The 12,532-nt window shown below is 32.8% G+C and overlaps 1 protein-coding gene across 7 annotated transcripts in view; it reads left to right on the top strand.

Moving 5' to 3' along the window:
- The window catches only part of LOC149736611 (uncharacterized), a 32,831-nt gene that overhangs the window by 7,165 nt on the left and 13,134 nt on the right, over nt 1-12,532 (top strand). For 5 of the 7 annotated variants that reach the window (XM_089877253.1, XM_089877255.1, XM_089877249.1 and 2 more), the window contains 20 exons: nt 232-360; nt 780-985; nt 1,409-1,494; nt 1,559-1,659; nt 2,090-2,263; nt 2,476-2,542; nt 3,502-3,608; nt 5,086-5,173; nt 5,673-5,800; nt 6,228-6,422; nt 6,780-6,858; nt 7,170-7,246; nt 7,703-7,891; nt 8,472-8,543; nt 8,770-8,865; nt 9,356-9,508; nt 9,724-9,843; nt 10,399-10,575; nt 11,086-11,251; nt 11,992-12,175. In XM_089877253.1, coding sequence (XP_089733379.1) covers nt 232-360; nt 780-985; nt 1,409-1,494; nt 1,559-1,659; nt 2,090-2,263; nt 2,476-2,542; nt 3,502-3,608; nt 5,086-5,173; nt 5,673-5,800; nt 6,228-6,422; nt 6,780-6,858; nt 7,170-7,246; nt 7,703-7,891; nt 8,472-8,543; nt 8,770-8,865; nt 9,356-9,508; nt 9,724-9,843; nt 10,399-10,575; nt 11,086-11,251; nt 11,992-12,175 — 2,594 coding nt within the window. The remainder of the gene's footprint in view (nt 1-231; nt 361-779; nt 986-1,408; nt 1,495-1,558; nt 1,660-2,089; nt 2,264-2,475; nt 2,543-3,501; nt 3,609-5,085; nt 5,174-5,672; nt 5,801-6,227; nt 6,423-6,779; nt 6,859-7,169; nt 7,247-7,702; nt 7,892-8,471; nt 8,544-8,769; nt 8,866-9,355; nt 9,509-9,723; nt 9,844-10,398; nt 10,576-11,085; nt 11,252-11,991; nt 12,176-12,532) is intronic. The other 2 variants (XM_089877256.1, XM_089877254.1) reach the window with 1 other exon arrangement.

Genomic DNA, 12,532 nt, shown 5'->3' with positions numbered 1-12,532 from the left:
CACCTGCCATAATCTGCAGACTGGCAACGACATATAACATGTAACCTATATCCCATTTCATAGACCTTGTGCCAGCTGAAGATTTACCATATATTTAACATTTTATGTGTTTGTTATTTGGCTTGTTTTTTACTGTCTACTCAAAGACACAGTAGGCCACAATAGTACGAACATATTATAATCTCATTTTACACCCCTACGTTGATGGTTGTCCTTTACTTTTTTCGATAGGAAGAACTAGAAGCAATTCTTAAAGATGACATCTTAAAAAACAAGTATCAACAAAAGCTAACAATATTTATAGTTGGATACCAAACTTTGTGCAATGAACGTGCCGACATCCTGTCACAGTTGTATGAGGTTTACATCACCAAACAATTTATTTGTCTCATTTTTTTACCATAAATATATTTATACCTATAATATTAATATCTCAAAGAATGTAACATCGGGATGTGTATTGACAGTATATGTCCATTTTTAAAAAAGTGCGCTATATTATTTATATATTATATATAAACCTCTTGCTTAATAGGTTAATAATAATCCTCACATTGCAGGCTATGTCAACCATTGCTTAGTCGAATATGCTAAATGAATAATATTATTTCTTTTTGAGTGCATCAACCATGCTTTTTAACTGACACTCGTTCCCACACTTTTTACCCATAGCAGGTATTAACAACTGCTGTTTTGCTGTTGATTCCTTTTTTTTCTTTAAATAATATGATTTTCCCTATAGTTTTCTAAAAGTCAAGTAAACACTATATTACTTCTAGTTCTTCAACACCTACTCTGTTCCGGAGGGGAGTGAGGAAGAGCAGGAACTCTCATCTTCCGATTCTTACCTAGAATCCATTCATTCCAGTGTTCAGGATGCTCTGGATTCAATGGAGGGAGCAGTAGGAAGACTGAATGATGTAAGCAGGGATGTAATACTTTGTATGGATCAAATGCATTCTCTAACTTCAAGCAAGTCAAACAAGTAAGTTAGTATATATAGTGGTGATTTTCCCATATTGAGAAAATCTGGTACCTTATTTTTACTTTGGTTATTTTATAAAAAAGTTTTGTTTTATTTAATGGTAATGAATTTAGTTATTTGTATATATATATAGCCTAAATTATAATCAATTTTAACTCTAACAAAATATATATATATATATTTTATTATCATGTAAAATACAATCAAGTTGCACTGCCAGTGTTTAAAACCTTTGACAAGGTACATGTGCAGTTAACTTATAACTGACTGTTAGTACGTGGCAATAGCCCTATGGTTGACCTCTTTATTTTATATTGTTAACAAGAGTTTTTTCATAGTGTTTAATTTAATAGTGTCATAGAAATCGTTTGTATATTATTTTTTTATGGAAAAAAAGTTTTTATACATTTTAATTTTTAACAGAACTAAAAAAAAACTTGAAAAAGCACTGCATCATGCAAAAGATGAAGTGCAGAAAATGAAGGAAAAATTGCTCAACTTTCAACAAGGTATACACACTATGCAAGTTAAAATGCGGGTAAAATGAAATGGTATTGGTAAAACTTCTTTCAGATTTTGGATTAAAAGAAGATAGACTGCAACAAGCTACCATGCAAGTTGATGCTAAGAAAGTTGAAATTACTCATTTAAAGAAGCAAATTGACATGAGCAAGGTTGGTAGAAGTTAAATTTGTACATGTTAGGCACCTAACACTGGGTATGCACTATGCACGGGTATATATTGGACCTTTTTAACTTATGTGTTGACTCTTTGAAGTTAGGTGCTGATTCTTGTACAGTTCAAACAATGGTGCAGTTTTTATAAATTCTCATATGCAGAATGTATGGGGTCTATGAGATTTAAAAAAAAAATACAAAATCAGTTTTGAAGGTGCGACTGTTTTTAATCAACTTATGATCTGTAACTTAGCAACACAATAAAATATGACCTCGTTTTGTTTATCAACCTTATGTCAACGTATTTAACCTTATGAAGTTGTATGGCTAAGAGCTAACCTTTGCTAAATGGATCTAATTTAAGAAGTTTTATAGTTAATATAATAGCTACCCTACAGTAAAAAAACATTTTTTTTCAAATTTCAGAAAACTTACGAACGCATGCAAGAAGATTTAAAACAAGAGAGAAACTTGCTCCAAATTGAAGTGGAGGACTTGAGAAGAGAATTAGAGATGAAAGAAACAAGTAAAGATCAGCCTGTGGTCACCAATGCGTCAGAAGTTGGAACGAGATTAAAAGAAATACGAGAAGCTGCTGTGGTGAGTCAGATCGTGTTGGAAATGAAAGCGGCTTTAATTTAGAATAATAATGTAAAAACAATAAAAAAAGTAAAATAATAAATAGATATATATATATATATAATTTAAAAAAAAATTAAAAATAAAAAAAAACGACAAATTTTGCAAAAGCAAATGCATACGTTTAATGTGTCTTAGATCGAGTTTAGCGCTAAGCGTTTGTATTTCATTAGGTGGAGCTAAAGAGAATGAAAGTAAAATTAAACGCAGAAGAAGTGGAATTACCAGAACTAAAACAAGGTGAGTGTTTTTATTTTTTTTTATTCTGGAAAATTTGTGACTTTGTATTAAAAATTTCTTTTTGAAAGTTTTTTTTATGAAGTGTATTAAGCTATTTATTTAATAGTTATATTAATAAATATATGTACAGTCCATTAATATATATTTTGTTTTATATATATATACTTTTTTATTATTCATTTTGCTTCTCCCAGCCACCTTTGAAAAGCAGTAAGTGTGTTTTTGTGCATGTGTTTAACACATTATTTTGCATTCAAACAAATTAAAACACTATTTTTGCAAAGCATGGTGTTAGACAACCCAGCAGTGTGAAATAATGTGATTTACTAACTATACCTACAATTGGTATTTTAACTACAATTTTCACTGTGTGTGGTGTGTTTCAACTTATTAACACAGCTTGTGTGGGTGTCTTAAACAAAAAATAACCACGTGTGAATGCACAATTAAGTACACAAACAAGATAATTTAAGATTATTTATTGGAAATTAGTTTGAACTTTTGTCTAAAAGACTATGTCATTTTTTTATTAATATTTTAATTTGGATACACTGTTGGACTGTGTTAAGTAAGATAATTTTCATTTAAAACAGTAAAACACAATCAAGTGCTTGTTTCATGTGTACAAAGATTTAACTTACATCTTTTTTAATTACTCTCAATACAGTGATGTGTCTGTTTATGAACTTCTATACGTCAACCTGTTCATTTAAAAGTAACAATTTTTTTAATGCTCAAAAACCTCTTAAATTAAGATTATTTTTAGCACTACTATTTAAGTTGCATCTTCTTTATCGAAAAAAGTTTTTTGTTACTCTTTTGATACCTAATTACTCTAATTTAAAAATCATTTTTTTAGCCAAAACTGTTTCACACATATTTTATCCATAGCATGTTTTAACAACTGCTGTTTGGCTGTTGATTTTTTTCTAACATAGTCATTAAAACACAAACTTCAGAATTAGCTGAGCAATATAAAGTACAAATCCAACAAATACACAATGTACATGAAGAGGAATTGCAGAATTGGAAAGAGGAATGCAGAGTCCATATATCTGATATACTGGTACGTGGTCCTGAAATTTTTTTATAAAAATATGTATATATATATCCTATAAAGTGTAAAATCATGTTATTTTGAAGATATTATTACAGACCAGTTTGCACTATTGTTTATGTAAATATTTACGAACATTTTACTGAAGTCTGCTCAATCTGCTTACCACTACTGTAAATCTAAGCTATTTTATATGTTCGGGTCCTAGAAAAGGTTGAATCTATTATTAATATATATACTTTTTCCATTTTTCAACTAAGATATGCATTTATAAGCATACAGCTACACAAATACTGAAACGCTGCAACAAAAATGTAACTCAAAACCAAGCAATTGATCTTTACACTGAAGAATCACAAAGTATTTTTGTTTATTCTACTTGCGCCAATATTGTGAAGGAGTCAATATTAAACCATAAATTACCTAATGAAGTATGATGACTAGCTTGAGGCAGCAATTATTTACGCTCACGAAACAGGCGAATGAATACTAGAATATAAATGTGGCTTCTATAAGCCACACATTTGTTGTGAAGTGTTTAGATAAAGACTGGAGCAGAACAGAAAAGATTAAATTTCATTGAGCGTAAGATGATACCATTATAACCTGGCAACCTAATGAAAGACACTATGTGATCAAGAATCAGGCAGAAGTACCTCAATTTTGGCTCAGTTCAAGCTTTACTTTTTTTTAATAAATAAAAACAGAAAATAATATAAAGACACTATATGACCTATAAGAACAGAACTATCTCAATTTTCGCTCAGTTTTAGGCTTTATTTTTAGAAAAATTAAATAAAAGCTGAAAATGATATTAAGACACTATATAACCTAACAAGACAGTACATAGTTTTTGATCAGTTTATGCTTAATTTTTAAAGTTTTGAAAAAAAAAGAAAAGGATATTAAGACACTATATTATTCTGTAGGAAGACAGATGTTATACAGTTTTTACTCAGTTTGTTTTCTTATATTTTCCATAGATTGCCATAAAAGCAGGAATGATATTGTGGTAGTTTGATAAAAAGAAAAAAAATGACATCAGTTTCCACAGTTTCATCAGTTGACATCAGGCAGCTTAAAGCGGTAAATAATTTCTTTGAAAAAAAAGTAAAATATATTATCATACAAAAAGTACATTATATTATCTAATAATCCTATATTGACACCAACTCTGGCTATATCCCAGGTTGTCTGTTGCACTACAGAATCTCTATAGCATAGAATAAATAGGAATATGTTGCTTCGAACAACTTATACATTTAAATATTTTAGTTTGCATTGAATTAAACCAAAATACACCTGAACCTAGAGCATTTAATTCTGAACTATTGTTACAAATTTACATATCTTAATTTTTTTTTTTTAATTTTCAAAGACACAACTGAAATGCAATGAATGCCCTACCCACTATTAACCCACTTTATGATCTATATCATACCTGTCTAGCATGGAATATAAAATATATTTAATATTTGATGTTTAGGAAATGGAGATGAGTGAAGACGAGACACAACAATGGGAAAAAGAAGATCAACAAATAAGTCGTCAACCATCATCCATGTCCACTAAAGGTGGATTTAAATTTTTATTGATACCTTTACAGTTGCAGGCCATACTACCTTATGATATGATTAAGATCTCATTTGCTATTTTTGTATGATTTTGGCAGATGTGTTTCTTACATATGTATAATACGGTGGGCGAAGATATGACACCTTTAGCACATAAAAATCAAATATCTTGGTCGTGTTTTAAACAATTAACAACTGTCTTTAGGATTTGTAAGGATACGTTTTTTTTGTTTTTTTTTTAATTTTCTGAATGTTCCTGTTTACTACCAAATGTGACGGGAATATAATATGAAAAGGTGTCCCATCTATATGAATAAATGGATACTTCTGTTTTGGGTATAAATTAAAGTGGCTACAAATAGGTCAGTTATGGGTTAAGAATACAGTTCCTTTGAAAGACATTCTTAATAAAGTTTCTGTTTTTGTGAAGATAAGTCGCATTTTAGCATTCAGTATAAAATAATTGGTAAAATTGAATAGTATACCTTGTTTTTTTCAGGAAAACTTGTTTCCACATATGAAACATCCAGTGTTTCCAGTGAGAAAAAACCTCTAACACCTTGCAGCACTGCTCCACTTGATGCAGATGATGAGTTTGATGAAGATCTTCTTAATGAGGAATATTGGGTTAGTTTGTGCTTTATGGAAAGACCAATATAATACAATATAATACTGATTATTGGTTGCGCTTATTTGCTGAACTAATACAGTTTACTAGTGTAGCATTGTAGGGTTAAGGTTTTAATGCTACCGTTATGAAATCTTGTACAAGTCGCTATTCCATACTTGTAGTTGTAGATCTTGTAGGTATATAATAGTGGGTACAGTATATAGACATCATTATAGCTCTGCTTTGCTTTGCCAGACACATACACATTACTTTTATTCTGGATGTTAAATAATGTTCATGTGGCAGTATGGGCGTACATTTTTTAGCTTTGCTTTTATTTAACTACATTGTGAAATAAGGGACTACGTAAGAAAAATAGGTCTGTACAGGTAAAGTAAGACTTTTATTTTAGGTTTTTTAACTTTAAGTTGTTGTTTTTATTAGTCCAGCTTACCAAGCGAGAAAGTTGCTGCAAGTTTTATAAAATATCGAGAGAAAACGAGACAGGAGGTCGCTCGTCTCACGGAAAATCTCCAGGCTGCAAATATGCTTCAACAGAGCGTGGCATCGGAGGCAGGGAAGTGGCAAGAGGAGAGAGCGAGACTCCTCTCTCACATTGAGCAACTCAAACTCCTCCAGGTATTTTTATCATATTGAAAATATAAATGTAATAAAATTTCAGGTTTTCAGCATTTTTTTTATATCTGTTTTTAGGTCATTTTTTTATTTGTTTTTTTTTATTTGTTTCTGGTGCATTTGGATACACTTGTAGTTTTTCACTTTGGTCTTACATGTGTTTATGTCAAATCAATAAAAAAAACTGTCAGTTTTCGGGATAATTTTACTGTTAATGATTTTGATCTCTTGTTGTTGATTTTATATTGATTGATTATTAGTTGTTGACTTCTTGATCATGTGTTGATTTTCATCATTTGTTTTTGTTGATAATGATAGCATTGGTATTTAAAGATGACGTTTATTTCTTATTAATCCCAGGAAGCAGCGGAGGAAGATGCAGAGGAAGCCATGAGGAATCTGGAAGAGTTTGCTGCTGAACAAGAACAACTAGAAGCTGGTAAGTGAAAGAAAGCGACGATCATCAACTAAAAATTTGGTGCTATTTATGACAATGTAGTTGCTACATGATTTGAAACACCTTAGAAAATTACTGTAATAAATGCCAAGAGTTTTCCACAAGGTAAAGTCTGCACTCTGCAGCATGTAAATCTACATCTTTTCCATCTAGCAAGTATGAAAGGCTGTAGGCAATAGATTTCAAATGCATCATGTCCATGGCGTTAACACATCACAAACTTTGCCATAAAAATACAGTTAAAATGTTAAAATGTATTCGGTTATATACATTTATGTTTTAAAACTTCTTAGAGCAATTGATGGAAAACAGAGAAGTTGTTGAATCTCATCATAGTGATGAAGAAGGAAAGTCACTTGCTGAAACAAAAGTAAGTGACCAACACCGTTACTTAAAGTTTATATTTCTTAAATTAAAATCTGTATAGTTTATGCCAAAGCACATTTTTTTAACTATTTGTGTGTTCAATGATTTTATTGTGCAATCCAGATTATAGGTAGTAATGTAGTGCAAATATAAACAGATAATCATTTAATATCAGCACTATTTAGTAAAACTTAAACCAATACAATTTTTTTGTTTGTGAAAACCAACTGTTTTCAAGTTTTTTTCCCATGCAAAAAAAATTAAATTTAAAATTAATTTATTAATTAATTATAAATTTTACAAATTTTCTCACGTTTAATTTTCTGACAATTTTTCATATAAAATTTTAAATCAAATAAAATTTTACCGCAATCTATACCGCTTCAAAGTGACTCACATTTGGTATTGTTAAGTTTTACTTAATTTAATTCAAAATTCACATCGCACATTAACATTCCAGGCTTCTGAAACAGCTCCAACCACCAGCGGTTCCCCAACCGCTATCTCAAAGCCGACATCTGCAGCAACCAGCCGCCGGTCCCTTGCCAGCGCTTACAGGCAAAAGATCGCTGAGAAACGAGAAGCAATCAATAACCGTAAACGTGAGAGACTACAGAGTGCAGGTGGAGCAGACACTCCACAACTTAAGGTGTCAAACAAATTTGAAATTAATCCTAAACCCAATGATTGATTCTATTTGAATAAAAGACTGACGATGCCGTTTAGGCGAAAAGTTTTATTATACAATTAGTTGGACTTGATTTTATCTGTTACGTTTTTGTAGCACCACATACTAAACCAAATGTTCTTTCTTATATTTTTTTAACCAAGACGCACGAATAAAGTAATAGCGAAATGTATAGTACGGTGGGGGAAGATGGGACATCTTTAGCACATAATATTTAAATATCCCGATCGTGTTTTAAACAATTAAGAACGGTCCATGAGAGTCGTGACCATACGGTTTAAAAATTCTTTGAATGTTTTTTGTTTACTACCAAATGGGACGAGAAAACAGAATGAAAAGGCGTCCCATCTTCCCCCACCCTTCTATATGACAATTTTTTTAACGAAATATATTTCTTAAGTATGAATTTTTAATCTATTCGAATTTCACCGCCAAAAATTAACATATTTTTCTTCTTTCCGTCGTTTTCAATTAGTTGTCATGTTATAACGATTGATTCACGTATTTTGGGACGTCGAATTGATTTTCGTTTTATCGACAGACGGTGTTCGATACCGGGCTTTTGGAAGAGTTCTTACGCTGCTATGGTGCCGTCGTGCAGTTTAAAGACGCCGTAAGTACCAAAACATATAGTGCTGTGGCTTATAAAGCCCTTAAAGTTTCCCAATCAACTTATTGAGAATTTACGTTTTTTTAGGCCACGAGGACACGGTTATATAATAATGTAAATATTCTTTGTTTACTACCAAATTGGACAGAAAAAAATCAGAATGAAAGCATGAACCATTTTACGATAATCTAATATATAAAAAAAACATAACATTTACTTAATTTTTTAGATGGCCCAGGAAATGGCTCGACACTCGGCCCATTTTACGAAGTCATATTCTATCAATTCAATCCTTACTTCAAAGTACAACACTAGTGACGATCAGGTAATTAACAAAATATACCAAGATTTTTATTATCACTTTCAATAATACTGGACGTTGAATTTGCCCCGAGAGCTATTGCGCATGCGCCACACATCACTGCGCAGAAGAGCTCAATACTGCTACCATTGACGGCTTATGTGTCCCAGGGCAAGACACTTAACGGACATTGCTTTAACCCAGCGGTCACTAATGGATTGTAGCACCTTGTGTGTCGGGGTAACGGGCCAATTTCAGTCCAAACCTTGAATTTTTTGCACGCTATAGAAAGTTCTTATATAACTGCTAAACAAAGCTTTAAATACAGTCTGGCGTTTCTGTAACAAAATGCGTCAAATGTGATTAAAGTTCAGGTTCCTTTTGTGAACATTGTTTAAAATCGTAGCACAAATTTCCACAAACAAAAACCCAAGCGCTTACGTATTTTATAACAAAATGCGTTAAAAAAAAATTCTACATTAAAAATTTTAACTTTTTTTTTCCCAAAACACAGATCCAGTTATATGTGTCTAGCATGGCGGAATCCGTCGAACAAAGTTTAGCGGTAATTAATCGCTGTGTGGTGGACGCGTTAAACGAGACGAAGCCAGTGCCAATAACGACTGGCACACACGAAGAAGTAGCCAGCTTAGCGGCCAAGCTGCAGGTACGTGTGCCTTATCATGAAATATTCATAATATAATTCACTCACTGGGAAATACCTGGATGATGTAATGGAAAATGGAAAACGTGTCCTGTGAGCGACGTTGATGTATAGTAGCACTGTTAGCTGCAATATACAAAATTTAGCGTATATGGTGTACAATATACAATATCGTTTAAAAGGCGTATACAGTGTTTTTTTTTGTGCACCTTTTACAGCGTGAATTATCTGACGCCCGCACTGAGCATGAAAAACGAGCCCAGCACGACGCTGCTATGATCATGCACCTACAGAACACGTTAAGTGAAACACAGCGGGGGAATACAACAGCTGCTGGGGTGAGTTAAAAGGCGTTTTCGTACGTTTGACCTATTTAGCCGTTCCATACCAAATACGGCAAGTTCGTGGCCGATGGACGTCCAAAAGTGTCGCTTTATTTAATTTCGCGTTCAATTTCCTGAGCGCTTTATGTCAGAGATAAAATTTGCTTCTAAAATGTCAGTTTGATTTACGACTGGACTCTGCAGTCTTTTTAGACTAAAGTATGCTGTATCAGTTATTTACATGTTTTATGTTCGTCGATTTTTTTCCATTTATATTCGTATTATAACGAAAACGTCAGTTTTATTTATTTGGGTATTGTTGCTGTATATGTACAAACCCTTTTACAATTTGTTTTTTTCAATAGTCTTGCGGCTCTTGCCTTGCATTTCGTACTTTTCGCTTATTACACAGGAATAACGCATATTTCCATGTGTATTGTTTCTCTGTAACTAAAAAACCTTAGTTCTCTGTATTTAGGAGTCTTTAGTAATCTTGCATAATTGATACAGAAAGTAGTATGTTTAAATTTCGTGTTTTTCGCCCATTATTAACTCAAATGTCACATACAGACATCTGGAAGCGGTTTTCCGTCTTCGCCTGCTGGTCGTCTCTCCGCGCTCGCAGGGAAAAGCTCCACAGCACCACCTACTGGAGACTCCAGTCTTACAGTAATGTTCACTAGGTTGGACGCTGAGCACAATTCTAAAGAATTAAAGAAATCTGCCGCTGTTGGAAAAATAACTCAAGTAAGATGTTTTACGTAACCTGGACTTAAATGTTTTATGTTGAATGACAATTTATTAAGTAATAATTTACTGAAATATTATGAAAGTAGCTGTTGAATTAATTGCAGTGCCCTCTGTTTTTTTTGTTGTTATTCTCAAAACTTACTAGAATTTCGCAGACATTTAATAATAAAACTTGTAAACAGAATTGCATTAGATAAAATATTTATTTGGATTAGCTGTGTTAAATCCCGTAGCATATTCCATTTTAAGCATATACGTTTTGTTTTTGGTGAACATCAGTATACGCCACAACAAAGGGAGTGTCTGTCTTTATTCTGCTCCAGACGTTGCAACATTGCCAACAATTTGATTTTTTACAAAATGTTCTTTATTTTGACCTTTTTAAAAACTACAAAACAAACTGTAGATTTTTTTTTATTTATAAAAGCATCTGTTTTAATCTTAAAAAACTAAAAACTAAAATTGCCAAAATTAGTTTTTTAAATTTTTTATTAATTTTTTTTTCAGGAAACATTGGAGTCAGTGATAATGACAATGGACGCTTACAATGCTATTCCTGCTCGTCGTATTCAACACTTAGCGAAGAAGTTGGTCCATCACAGCAAGATGAAAGTTATTGAAACAAATGTTAGAAACAGCAACCTCGTGACGTCAGAAGTTTTCTCTATCCTCGGTATTATGACGTAACATATGAAGTACTGTGACGTAATGTATAAATTTTTGTGACGTACAAAAAAACTCAAAATAGTCACCTATAAAGTTACACACGTGGTAATTCGTGGACGGCCACGAAGTGTATGGAACAGAACATCTGTGTTATTACAAAGACTGTCTTTGTCCCGCCACGTGAAGATAAATAAATTACACCATTTTATATTTTTCGTTTTAAATAGCAGCACATGTCCATGGCCTTTAATAAAAATTGTAGGGGGTGGTCAAAGATAATGCTCTCCTCGCGTGCTCGATCCTGTACCTTATCTATCCCGTCACGATTACGACTAGCCCCCAGCTCAACAGTTATTGACTCCTTTATTCCGACACAACGATGAAGTGTTCACCCGACGATTAGCCTACTCTATATATTGTTGAATTTGGTAATCGCAACAAGAAAACAATAACACAGTGTTCCTACACGGCAATTAACAGCCAATAATGCTTAACCACTTATCCAATAACCCAGACTCTCTAACCCTTTTAACTTTGGCTTTCTTAGTTTATCGAGTATAAATAAAAAACACGGACTTTACCGTACCACCCTATACTGTGCCCAGCGTCGCAGCCAAACGGTTTTTTTCCTCAATAAAAAAAAAGAAAAATTAACAAAAAATCGTTGGAGTAAATACGCACCTTAACCTACCTCCTCGTATTTTTCTGGTTGTACCACTGACTGTACCGTTTCCCCCCTGTTTCCAGAGCAAATGGAAGTAATTCAAAGACGACGAGCACAAACGTGGGGTCGACAAATGGACGAAATGACGTCAGAACGACGTCGTCTTGCAGCTGTGCTCTCTGACGCGCTCCAGCGACTTGAATATATAACCGGTGTTTTCCTGATTAAACCGGTTGTATCATACAAAGGAAAAGGTCCCTCAAAAAAGTAAGTTTCTGTTATATTAAAAAAAAAACTGTTTATATGAATGGCTATATACGCGCCCATATGCAAATGGATAATTGTTCCTTTTAAAATATGCCAGGTTTTATAGACTTATCCGTTTTGTTGCATGGCATAACTTACATAAGTTCACATTTATTTAATTGCAAGTGTCATTTAAAAATACCATTACAACAATTAACCTAAAACGCCATTACAAAAATTGTAATTCTATTCCATCAGTATTTGTACTTGAAAGTAATTGCTGTTATACCACGGATGTACCGTTATCTCCAATTGCCCACGACCGCAGTATTCCTTATTCACCGCACGTTCAATTATTCATACCACTATTACACGCAA

This window comes from Ciona robusta, chromosome 4, assembly GCF_009617815.1.
Source record: "Ciona robusta chromosome 4, ASM961781v2".
In the NCBI taxonomy this organism is placed as follows: Eukaryota; Metazoa; Chordata; class Ascidiacea; order Phlebobranchia; family Cionidae; genus Ciona; species Ciona robusta.
Note: the sequence above shows the minus strand (reverse complement) of the source record. Positions and strands in the feature narration are given on the sequence as shown.